General features: G+C 43.8%; 1 protein-coding gene across 1 annotated transcript; it reads right to left on the reverse strand.

Moving 5' to 3' along the window:
* Positions 1–686: 686 nt before the first annotated feature.
* On the reverse strand, positions 687–2,922 carry foxc1b (forkhead box C1b). The gene has a single exon (XM_085775076.1). The coding sequence runs from the start codon at positions 2,588–2,590 to the stop codon at positions 1,157–1,159; it is 1,434 nt and encodes a 477-aa protein (XP_085631202.1). The 5' UTR covers positions 2,591–2,922; the 3' UTR covers positions 687–1,156.
* Positions 2,923–13,004: the final 10,082 nt, after the last annotated feature.

Raw genomic sequence — 13,004 nt, forward strand, 5'->3', positions numbered from 1 at the left:
TGCATCCAAAAACCTCCCATCATTCACAAACAGCAGTCAGACGGAAGCCTGCTCGGGTTGTAATGACTGATTTGTTTTGCTGACAAGGGCCTTCAGTGAGTTCAAACCGCACCGCTGCTGCTGCTGCTGCTGCTGCTGCTGCTGCCACACGTGCATTTATTTATTTACTGCCTGCATTTACACCCCAACACTGAAAATATACAAGCAGCGGCTCAGCCTGGAGCTGACGTGTAAAATGAAAATAAAAAACCGCATTAATCTGTTTTCACCTCTCACACCTTCGGCTGCATGCTCGGTCTCTCTGGGCCTCTGCAGCACAGCAGGGCGCAAACTCCCCTGATCGCTTTAGATCAATTATTCCTTATTGATTCAGATCGACCTGTGAGCTTTTATTTGTGTGTTACACACAGATTTACCTTGTTGAAATGTTGAAAACCCCAAATAATGTGGATTGATATAAGCCTGGGTATGGCGCCATTAAGACTACACACTGTATGTGTATGTGTGTGTGTGTTTTTATATTTTTTTATGATATTTTTGAATGGGCCATTATTCTCAGGCCATTTAATTATTATATATGTTTTAAATCTGAATATAAAACACATTTTGACCTCTACCCTTCCATTTAAAAACACCCCCCTCCCTCCTTCTCTTATAGCTTTACCTGTGCTAATAAATCACTCCAATTAAAATCAAATAGACGGCACTTTATTAAACAAACAAAATGTAATGCCTTCAAAATATTTTTTTAAACAAATAAGACAAAATGAATAAAATAAGTCAGTATAGGCTACAAAAGGTTCCCCCTCTATTTCTATACAAGAACTGGGACAAATAAAGGCAGCAATAAGAAAACTGGAAAAAACGTTTAAGTGTTTGGTCCTCGACATCCAACCACTCCCCTTTTCCTAAAAAATAAATTACTATATTAGGCTATAATTTACAGTCTGTAGTCATAAAAGCTGGTATTTTATATAAACAATTCTCAAAGTGAGAGGGAAGAAAACTTACGTGTTTTTTTGGTGTTACACACGCGCCTCGACAACAACTCTCTGAATCTCTCATGTCCATTCGGTGAGAATAAAAGACCAAAGGTACAAAAAAATATAGAAAATATATATTAGAGTTATTAATTTAAAAAGGCACACGTGGGCTCTCAGAACTTGCTGCAGTCATAAACAAAAGCTCCTGAGGTGCGGTAGATGGACTGGCCGGACGGGAAGGCCATCTGACAGCTATTATTCCCGTTGACCGGGGAGCCGTTCAGCCCAATCCGCTGGGACTCGAACATCTCCCGCACAGAGTGGAAGTTCTGCTGCTGCGCGGGGTAACCGGGGCTCAGGTGGCTCAGGTCCCCGTACCAGGACGCGAGCCGGCCCTGGTGCGCGTGGTGGCCGTCCTGCCCCCCCGCCTGGCCCAGGTTGCTGTGCCCCAGCGGCGACGCGGTGGTCGTGGTGATGCAGTAGTCGGGCAGCGCCTCGTCCACCGTGGTGGCGGGGGGCGCCAGGTGGCCGCCGGACGACCGCTCCCCCGCGTACAGGCTCATGGCTTGCATGTTGCAGTGATAGGTCGCGTTGGAGTTTGTGGAGATGACGTTCTGGTTGCAGGGCGTCGAGCCGTAGGCGGAGGAGGTCTGGTTGGGGGAGTAGTTGAGCGACAGCGACGGGGTGATACCTGTCCGCGAGGAGGCGATGAGCGGCGGGGACAGCTCGGCCTGCGGAGAGCCGCGCAGCGAGGTCATGATGTTGTCCACGCTGAAGCCCTGCGCCGGGGCCTGGCCGTGGTGCTGCTGGTGCTGCTGCTCCGCGCCGTCCATGCTGAGGGAGCGGGTGGAGGGCACGCTGTGCGGGCTGCCGGTCGACATGCTGCTGCTGCTGTCCGGGCTCTCGATCTTGGGCACGGCGCTCAGGGTCGGGGACTCGGCCTGCGGCGGCGTGGAGCTCCCGTTCTCGGTCTTTATATCCTGGATCCGCACCGGCTGAGCGCCCTGCCCCGGCGGGTCCTGGTCCCGGCCCGGGGTGCGGGAGGAGGGGTCCTTGCCCTGCCGGTCCCGGTCGTCCTTGTCCCTCTGCACGTCCTTCTTCTTGAACCTCCGCCGGCGCCGCAGGAAGCTGCCGTTCTCAAACATGTTGTATGAGTCCGGGTCCAGGGTCCAGTAGCTGCCCTTCCCGGGCTTCTTATCGTCCCGCGGCACTTTGACAAAGCACTCGTTGAGGGACAGATTGTGCCGTATGCTGTTCTGCCAGCCCTGCTTGTTGTCCCGGTAGAACGGGAACCGCTCCATGATAAACTGATAAATCCCGTTCAGGGTGATCTTCTTCTCCGGTGAGTTCTGGATCGCCATGGTGATGAGGGCGATGTAGCTGTACGGGGGTTTGACCATGTCCTTCGGCTGGTGCTGCGGGGTGTACGGTCCGTACGCCCGGGCCATGCTGGCCGGGTACTGGTCGTGGGCCGCGTGGGAGTACATGCTCATGGGCGCAGGCATCCCGGTGTATCCGCCGCCGGCCCGGTAGTAGCTCTGGTCGCTGCTGATGTACGGGACAACTCCTAAAGAGTTGGGGCTGGAGACGGAGTAGCGCGCCTGCATCCTGCGCAATGCGTAAAACCTCCCCAAACTGCTTCCTCCACCACGAGAAACTTCACGGTTCTGGTGAAGTTCTCTGTGTCTCAGTGTCTCGTGTCGCTCCGGTGTGGAAGTCCTCCTTCAAGCCACTGCTCGCCACGGTGAACCGGAGAGAGCACGCGCTGCCGCAGTGAACATTTGGGAAACTGAGAAGGCTAAAAGTGAAGCTGGAGGAGCGTGAGTCTACACAAGCAAGGAACTATTTTTTACCCTTCACATTTTTTCCTCCCTTTTGGCTGCTCGCGCTGCTCCTCCCCGAATGTGTGCTCCATCATCCAATTGGAGGACGAAATGAACCTGTGGAAAAGCTGCATGGCGATAAAAGTTACTACCCCACCACCACCCCCTCCTCCTCCTCCTCCTCCCCAGCTCAAACATGGAGTTATTAAAATGCTGTTAAGGGTGTGCCCATATTGCAGAAATATTCACTTAATGACCCAAATTGCGAGACATTGAGCTTTTATGAAATGATTTCTAATTCATCACACTGAGGGCTACGAAATGGCTAAAATTAATCTATGTTTTTTTGTTTTGTTTTGTTTTTTTTAAAGAAGGAGAAAAGTGAGTTTATTGTTGGGCTGTGACCCTCCTCTCCATTTCTGAATTATCAAAACTGTGCGTAAAAGTGTAATTTACCCAAAAATAAAAGCACCAAGAGTCCAGTCTCATAGCCTATCAACCACAGGCCTGAAATGAAAAGGTTTCACATTTGCATTATTAAAATCCTGTTACATAACTCAACCTCTAATTAGAGCCATAGTATTAAGGATTAGGGATGTAGATTGAGCTAAAACACTGTCTGTGAGAATCAGCTGCGGGTTTTTTAAGTCTCTGAATAAACACACGGACATGAAAGAGTGTGTGGATGCCTCCTGGGTGGGTGGTGTGTGTGGAAACTAATTAAAGGTTAAATGAAGAGTCATTTGGTCGAGCTGGGTGAGAAAAAAAAAGCTTCCCGGGTGCGAGCGCACGGCTGCTGCTGCCGAGACCGAGGAGGTGGCATTTTTAATTTGAAGACCTCCAAATGCCTTTCACACACTCACTCACTCTCTCTCTCTCTCACACACACACACACACACTGGCCGGGGTGTTAACAGAGCCATTAAAATTCCCCGCAGTCCTCCACGACCGTCATGTTTCGTTGTTGTTGATTGCCAAGTATCACGAGCAGCAGCAGCAGCAACAACACACCGGTGTGTTTTCATCCTGATGACATAATCATCTGGAAACACCAGAGAGATATACAGTGTCAGAATAAAACAACTGATCACTTCATTATCTTATAAAACTGATCAAATCGAATTTAAAACGTTAAAAAGAACAATATTCACTATTTGTCTTTATTGACAATTTGTTAACAGGAGCTCATTCACAGATGTTTGTAAAAAAGAAAAAAAAAATCTAAAAAATATTCTACATTTTATTATTTATGCAGTTATTCAGTTATTATTATTTATTAATTAAAACTCATCCTTACATTTGCTTTAAATACATAGGACAAAACCTAACTGTTCATAGTAAGAGGCCCCTGGCGCGTGACACAAAGAGGATAAAATCATCCATACAGTTGAACATGCATTGTTATTTCTTAAAAGCCTGCTATGTGTAATTAATTAATTAATTAAGAATTTATTTTTTACACAAAGTTTAACAACAGCCATGAAGGATTTATAGTCTTTACAAATCTATGGGTTCCTGAGTTTCTGATGTGAGTTTAAAGATGTAAACAGGTTCAACAAGCTCTTCAAAAATATTATTTAAATTCCACAAAGACAAACACAACGAAAATATTTCTTATACTTCCAATTGTTTTTGTATATACTTCAGAAGTGAAGGTTGTTACAGTTCAAATCATGGAAAGCGGAATAGTTCGCTGTTTTAGTGCAAACAACATCCCATCTAGAATAAACATTATTGTGTATTCAAAGCTAATTGTGTTAATACAAACATATAAGTTAATACCAGATGCAGATTCCATCTTCTTTAACTTCTATTCTTTCTCTCCTGAGTGACACATTTCAATGAAACAGCTTCAGGATTTCCATTAAAGCTGCAGCAGCAGAGGGATTAAACGGCCCAGCAGCCTGGGATGACGCAGAGATGATCTGTGAGAGCAGTTCACGTCTCACCGGTGTGTTTTCATTTGGCTCTTTGTTCTGTGATTTGCATGTGTTGCCACTGCAACGCGGAGCGAGGAGCGAGGAGGAGACTGTCACCTGTGTGAGGTCCGGCCGCTGGGTCCTCTCTGCTCCGGCCGTGACTGACCAGTGACCCCTGCTGACAGCTGGACACACCGGGGGTTCCGCTGCTGCTGCTGCCGCTGCTGCAGGGCCCGGGGTCTGGGTCTGGGTCTGGGTCTGGGTCTGGGTCTGGATCTGACCTGCAGGCAGCTTCTCCCGCACAGCTGTGCAGAAACGGGTGATTAAATATTTGTTTGACATTTTTAAATCAGCTTTAGACGTTTTGTTCAGGGGTTCAGGGGATTGTTATAAACAGGATAAAGCCGGTCATGTCTGCAGACCGTGTCCCTCTGTCCGTGTCCGCTGACGGTCCAGTGTAAACCCACCACATCCTGTGATAAAATGTTGGACCTAACACAAACAGATCCCTGAATCTAAACCCCCTCATATGTAAATATTATAGAAACATTACAGTGAGGTTTGATTGCTCTTCATTAACGATGAAAGGGATTTAATTGTATTTTTATTGGACTCGTTTTAAAGAGAAATTGTTGCTGAAAGACATAAAAGGCCCGGAGAGAAGCTGTACTCCTAATGCACAACACGCTCTTGCCCCCTAGTGGTCAGAAGGTAAAAATGCACGATGGTTGCGCGTCATTGAAGGGGTCCGATAACGTCACGGAGGGGAAGCACTGATTTAATGTTTCATCTCCAAATCAAACTTCACAGGCCCATAAACCAGAGTTATCAGCGTTTCACCTCTCCATGCTCCCATGTTCCTGACACATGTGATCAATTGGAGATCAATCAGTCCACAAACATTAAGGTTTTGATTTGATACATTTGTGTGCTGCTGTTTTGTTGGTTATTTGAACATATTGATGCATTTTAAAGCTCTGTGACTGAGTTACACCCCCATCACTATACTGGTTTGCTCTGGTTCATTGATCACATCTTATAGGATAGAGCAACACTAAAGCCGAGGACTTATTCCCATTGTCGTTCCTGGTGTTTACACCAACAACAACAAGTCCACCAACTTTATTTAAAATGAACAGAGAAGGAAAATATAAATATGGACATATAATAAATCCCCATAAATAAACAATCCATAACATTGAGACATAGTTCAAGATGCAGGTATCAGTTCATTTAGACACTGAACACAAAACATTGAGATAGGAAGATCTTTAGTTTTTAAATCCCACCTCATCTCTCATCAGTCACATATCCAGCTACTGTCCTATAATTACAACACATAGTTAACAAATTGTTATTTCTTTTAATCAGTAACAATATTGTATTTTATTAATAATTAATAATCAATATAAATGGATATAACATGTTCATATAAGTATAAAACAGTCACTGTAGGTCTGTGATGTTAAACTCACGTCTATCTCTGGTTTTTATTTCTAGATAATCATCATCATCATCATCATCATCATCATCACTGAACCTCTCCTTCAAACTTGTAAGTCTATTTTGAATTACACACCAACTTGCAGTAAGTAGTATCATAGCGCCCTCTGTTGCCATAGTGACGCACATGCAGCATCATCAGTACCAGAAGGAGAGTAAAGGAGTGAAACCTGGAGAGAGTGAACCTCCACAAAAGGAAGGAACCAAATAATATCAAACAAACAAACACAAAAACATTTAATATATAAATAAATGAGAATAAATCAGATTCTGTATTTTTACGATGAGCGACTGTACGTTCGAAGTCTCACTGCTGTGGGACTGAGCATGAGATTCTTTGTAGAGGCACTTCACTGTGTCATCGACAGTGTTTATATTAAGTGCCTAATTAAACACAGACAGATTTCCAAAATATCCCAGGACCTCAAAGCCGTGCACCCAAAAACCACATTGGAATTGGTTTTCAAATAAATAGCTGTCAATCATCCATGTGCAAAACATTAATCTTGTGTTTGGTGCTCGGGCTGTGACGGGTTTTTGAAGAGGGTGAAGCTGTTCTCAAGGCCACAGGGCGCCTCCCAGTATGGCAACACCCCCACCCCTCACAGCACTGGACATGTAAAGACCAGACAGACAGCCCAATGATAAAACTTGTCTTTTGAAGGCCATGGGAAATGCCTGCAGAAAACATTTCCTTCACTTTGAGCTGGTTCTGATTTAGCTCGCCGTGATGAATGGAGTGATTTCCTAGCGCGATGACACACGAGGAGTCTCGTCCATCCTCGTTTCAGCAGACAAACTGAGCAGGAGAAATATTTACATCTGTTTGCCTCGGTTGGTGTTCAATAAACTGCTCCAAAACCTCAGACTATATTTGTTCATGAAACAACAGACAAGAGGCCTGACTGGATGAAGTTCTTTGTTCAGTCAGTTTAATAACCTGTATCAAGAATTAAGTCAAGCAAACTAAACTAGAGCAACTTTGTAACATAGAGAAGATGCAAAATCATAAAAATCCTCCAGACACTAAACAATAAACATAATTTCCAAGATGTTCATAACATTTACAAACTGTGTGCAGAAGTTAAATGACCCAGATTTTGGTTTTATTTATCTGGGCCTTTCTTCATGTGGCCATTTTACCACATTAAACACATCTAGTGATGAAAATATATCAACAAAATTAAAAGCCAATTCATTTGCAAGTCCATAATATCTTTTTGGAATTTCTTGGATCATTAGTTTACAGCTGATCAAACAAACTCTGGCAGGTTATTAGTCAAATCAAATCGAAGCGGTCAGCTGCTGCTCAATGCGCCCCCTAGTGGAAAAACTGCACCAACACAGTCACCATGACTTCAGTCTTCACCTGTTGCTCCTTCTTTCACTCTTATTGTTCTGATTATACGTCCGCCACCAAAACACACAAGTTAGATAATAATAATTTTCTTCACATTATTACCAGTCAACCTCTCAGTTTATATGAAGCCAATGAACACTGGATCCACTATATTGCTCATGTTCTAACTGCATCGCCAGCATTTATAGCTACACAATCAACAGCCTGTTTTCTATATTTTTAAACACTGCACCAGAGGTCGACTGATAGTGGATTTTTAAAGGCTTGTATAATATTGATAGTTTGAAGCAGAAAAAAGCTGAAACTGATAATTGATTGATAAGGTCTAGTCAGTTCGGTCAGAGGCAGAGCAGTCATTCAGAGGGATAAAACTTATCTTATCCACAGTAACATCTTTAGTTCCCAGTTGCCTCATGTTGAATTACTAAAGCTCTACGTCTGTGATGCAGCAGGCAGTTTGTTTTGTACAGTGGAGCCCTGTTTGAATCATCTAAGGTAGCCTACATAATGCTGCTACTTTATGTTCTGTGTGGAGTTTTGGCTGAAGATGCTGTAGTAGGTTCCTAACCTTTTTTGGCTCGTGACCATAGACTATTTGAACTGTGTGTGGTGTTTTTAATCCTAATTTAAAAAGAATAATAATTAGCCTAGTTAAAAAAAATATATCAGTAATTTTTTTTTTAAAATCAATTACTATTTCAGGAGACCCCATTTGAATTCCAGGCGACCCCATGGGGTCCCGACCCCAAGGTTGAAAAACACTGCTGTAGTCTGTGTGAGTGGTGCAGGATGCACAGCCATTGGGCCCATAAACTCAGCCGTGTTGTCCCCTCTGTGTTGTCTGCTTGTTATTGCCATGGTTACACAGGTAGTCCGCTGGAGTGAAGGCGATTACCGAGTGAGTGAGTCCCGCAGCTCAAGAATGAAAATGTGTGTGTATTAGGCTACTCCATATAATGTCGCCAAAGTTCCTATGTATCTGGCCTATCAGTTTATAAAAGTTATTATCGAGTGTTCACAGGGAATTGGGCATTTCTAACTTTATATATTTGCGGGAGAGAATCACGTAAACAAGCGCGAGATTAGACGTGACGTCACACGCGACGTTTGTTGCCGGAAGAGACTGCCTGTAACTAGAGAGCCTTCTTTTTACAGTCTATGGGTGGAGCAGACATCACAGAAGGGACAACACGGCTGAGTTCATGCAGTTTGACAACAACTACGACTGGTTTCATTTCGATGGGCGCCCCTATCAGTTTGAGACCGAGTTCGCTGAAGACGAGCTGAAGGAAATGGAGGAGAAAAGTGAAAGAGGGAGAGATGCGGTGGAGTCTCGGTGCTGGGGGAAATCAAGTGGTCATGTGTGGTCGCTGAAACTGATGTTTGTGCTGCCAGTCGGACTCGGACGTGACGTGTTTTGTCAGTGCCTGGACGCCTATGCTGGACGCGGGAAGTTGCTGCATAAGGTAGGCTATAACTGGAGGAGAGTGGGTGAGTTGTGTTTTCGTTTCTTTTCAATAGAAACCAGGCAAAGCTAACAGATGTTTGATGCCTCGTATTATGGGCTGGGACCCTGTTTGTACTGTTGATGACGTTTGGTGCTGTTCTGAGCATTATTTGTGGCTATAAGTGGCTTATTGTTGATTGGTTGATAGTGGATCAATAGACTGGCTGTTTGTTATGGTGCGGTCATTGCTAAAGTTGATAAAGAAGCTAGCGGTTAGCAGACTTCAACTCTCGAGGGGGGTCTAACTACATGTCTAACTTGGTGTCACTGTGCGTTGGACCATGGGTTAAATTTACGCCGGAATATCCCTTTACAGGCTGCAATTTGCAAAATCAATTCAATCTTTAATTGTGCACCATGCAGCTGTAGCAGACCTTCTATCTCAGTGTCAATGCTGTGCCTGTAGTGTAGCTACACACGGTAAATACACAAAAATCAACAGAATATACCATATACCATATACCAATATACCAATCTGCTGAGAGAATATAATGTTTTCCGAAGACTGATTCAAGATTACTTATTAGAGATTAACTGGGCGCTATGGGCTGTTCAGCCTGAGAGAGAACAGCTGGAAGAGAAGGGAGCCATGTTGGATCTGGAGCAGTGGAAAAGTGTCTGCACAAGTCCCTCAGAGACAGTTGTACTGAAGGAGGAGTCTGAGAGAAGATCAGGATCATGGCTGCTCTGGGTCGGACTAGTCTGCAGCACTTTGAAGAGTGACAACAGAGACATGTCCAAGCTGTCAGAGCTGTGCTGAGCTGAGACGATGCTGGAGAATACAAACAGCTTCATATCCTGCTCTGGAGGAGAAAGTCTTCAAGGCTCTGGCCCACCACAGAGGACAGGGAACAGACGGGGAGCAGATGGAGCTCGATCACTTCCAGCAGCTCTTCAAACGAAGTAGAGGAGAACAGCTACACCTGCAGGTTCACATCACACAACATTGACACATCATGGTTGTTTCCTCAGACAGCTTCTAACTCGATTAACACCTGCCTGTAAACACGCTTACTTTACCTGCTAGGAGCAGCGTGATTGGAGGATGCAAGCTAAATCTGTAAGCACATTAGCACAACAATACATACATCATGTTAATAGAGTATGTTGACTGGGACCAACCGTGAGCGTATTAACATGTTATCTTTGACATGCTACCATGAAACCATGATGAAACTTTAGTTTTTTCCTTTTTCTTTCCTTTTCCCCTTTTTTCTGTGCACTTATAAAGTTGATTTGTTGATTTGAGTTGATGTGTGTCCATCACTGAAGCACACAGGGCCACTTGAGATGGTTTGGATTTGTTACTAACCAGAAGTTTGATCTGTTGAAATAACTGATGGGACATTATAGACAAAAGCAGTGAGTCATGTGGACTGAAACCTCTTTATCCACTGTATCTTGTGAATTGTTTAGTTTAGTTTATTTAATTCATCGGGGGACAATGTGCAATAACATTAATCATTTACAACAAATGAAAAGATGGTTGCACCAGATTTAGCTAATTTTCATCCGTAGTCCCGACAATTACAATACAATTTCCACATTTAAAACGACCAGATTGTTAAAGTGCAGGGAGGAACAACACACAAAGCACTAAAACACTAAAAGGCAATCCAAGTAGCAGCTCCTGGTATAAAGTGTGAGGCAGGAATGTGCATAGAATAAAGTGCTGGTTTGCTTGTTGGTGGTCGACAAAGTGCAAAGTGCTGGTAGTAGCAGATGGAAAGAAAAAACAGTGATAATCTACCGTGGTGACGGTCTTATATTTAGTATTTACAAAAATAATCAATGAATTAGTGCAAAGTGCAACTGAGGTTGATTCGTTTTAGTCAAGGACGCAGCAAATTGAAACTTGGACCTGACAGTGGTGCTGGATAAAAAGCCAACACATCTCTGAGGTGTTTATATTTCATTCTCTGAGCAACATGGATGTCTGGAGCAGATCTCATGACAGCCAATCAGAAATTGAAATGGAAGTTTTAACCCTGTGGTGGCAGCAGAGGAAGGAAAAGTCATGAAGATGCTTCATCTGGGAACCATGAATCCATCCGATGATTATTTCTAGCTTTCAATCTGGACAAAAAAAGCCAAATTAGTTGATTAGTTGCTTTCCCTCTTTAACAGTGAAAACCTGGTATGACTTGATTTTACTCATTCTTTTCTTTATTCACATGTGTTAGAAAGACAAGGCAAGTTTATTTGTATGGGCAATTTTTTATTTATTTTTTATCTCAAGGGGCTTTGCGAAGCATCATAACAACATCCTCTGTCCTAAGACCCTCACATGGACTGAGGAAAACTCCCAAGAAAAGCATTGACAGGGGAAAAAAAACAAAAGACAGGAGAAACCTCAAGGTGAGCAACAGAGGAGGGACTGCCACCCAGGACGGGCAGACGTGCAGTAAATGTTGTGAACAGACAAGAAAACAGGTTACAACATGGAATATGAAGGCAGCCTCTGGTGGACAGGCTGGGGTATATACAGGGAAAGCAGGGAGAGCAGGCCAGCTCAATGGGAGTACTGGTTGGCAGAGGAAAGGAGGTGATGCAGGCGGCGGTTGGTGCAGAGGGGAGGGAGCTCTGGAGAGATCTGTGGAAACTGAGATCAGAGGAGAGGAGAGGAGAGGAGGCGAGGCGACATGTAACCTGATGTGTCCCTCAGCAGTACAAGCCTATAGCCTATAGCAGAATTCACAACCTCATACAAACCTGAGTAAAATATTAATGTAAATATCTCATGTTTATAACTTCAGCAATTTTTTAATGAGGCAATTATAAATTCATAATTGAGTTAAAGGGATGGTTCAACATTCTGGGAAATTCGCCTGTATTGCCATAATCCCTATAGTCATAGGAGTAGGTTCATCATTTAATTGTCAGTGCATGTTGTCTTGAGTTCAGCGGCGGAGAGATGCGAGCTGATCAGCTAACACAACAGAGGCACATGGTACAGGTCCCCTGTCCCTCATCAAACTAATCAAATACACAATCCAACAACTCCAAAACGCTCTTGTGGAGAAGTTGTGACCTGCACATTCACCACACTATGAAATAATAATGTAATGTTATGAGACAGAGTTGTTTTCAAGGCAAACGCGTAGCCAGAATTACATTACAGACATGGCTGCTGGGCGGAGTGATTTCAAAATCAAGTAGTTCCGAGTATTTGCTTCATACGTTATTATTTCATAGTGTGATGAATGTGCAGGTTATAACTTCTTCACGAGAGCACTTTGGCATTGTTGGATTGTGCATTTGATGAAATTTGAAGGAAAGGCAAAAGTACCGTTTCGTGAGCAGCTCGCGTCTCTGCCCCGCCGATCTAAAAACAGCTTGCACCGACAATTAAAGGTAATAAGCCTACCCCTAAAACTACAGGGATTATGGCAATAGGGGAATTTGCCAAAATGTCAACCTATCCCTTTAAATTGATTAACTAATTATGATGTAAGCACAACATTTTTACAACTCAGTCCATTTATCAATCCATCTATTTGTGTTAAAGTCAGAGTAAAATGTAAAAGACGTGTTAAAGCAAAGATCTAGTGTCACATGGTTCTGCATGGACCTACAGTGAAGGTATAGGAAAATCCATCATTTCAGTTTTTGTTTTAAATTGTACTGTGAATGTGAACACAGCTCTGCCTGCCACTAGATGGCGCTGTCCTCCACTGTATTGAGAGGTTGCATCTCCTCTCTCTCTTGAAGCTCTGTCATGGAAAATCCAGCTGCTCCAGGGTCAGTTTGTGTGACTTCTCATCACAGAAGGAAATTAAAAAGCGCTTTGTTGTCCAGTCAGAGATATTCTTCTGTTTGTCATGTGACCGCTGATGCACTCCTCTCCCCCTCCCGCCCCCCTCACTCTCCATTCCCCCACTGTCTCCCATATGATATTTGTTGTGTCCC

This window comes from Trachurus japonicus, chromosome 4 (genome assembly GCF_045865225.1).
Source record: "Trachurus japonicus isolate A0001 chromosome 4, Traja_1.0".
In the NCBI taxonomy this organism is placed as follows: domain Eukaryota; kingdom Metazoa; phylum Chordata; class Actinopteri; order Carangiformes; family Carangidae; genus Trachurus; species Trachurus japonicus.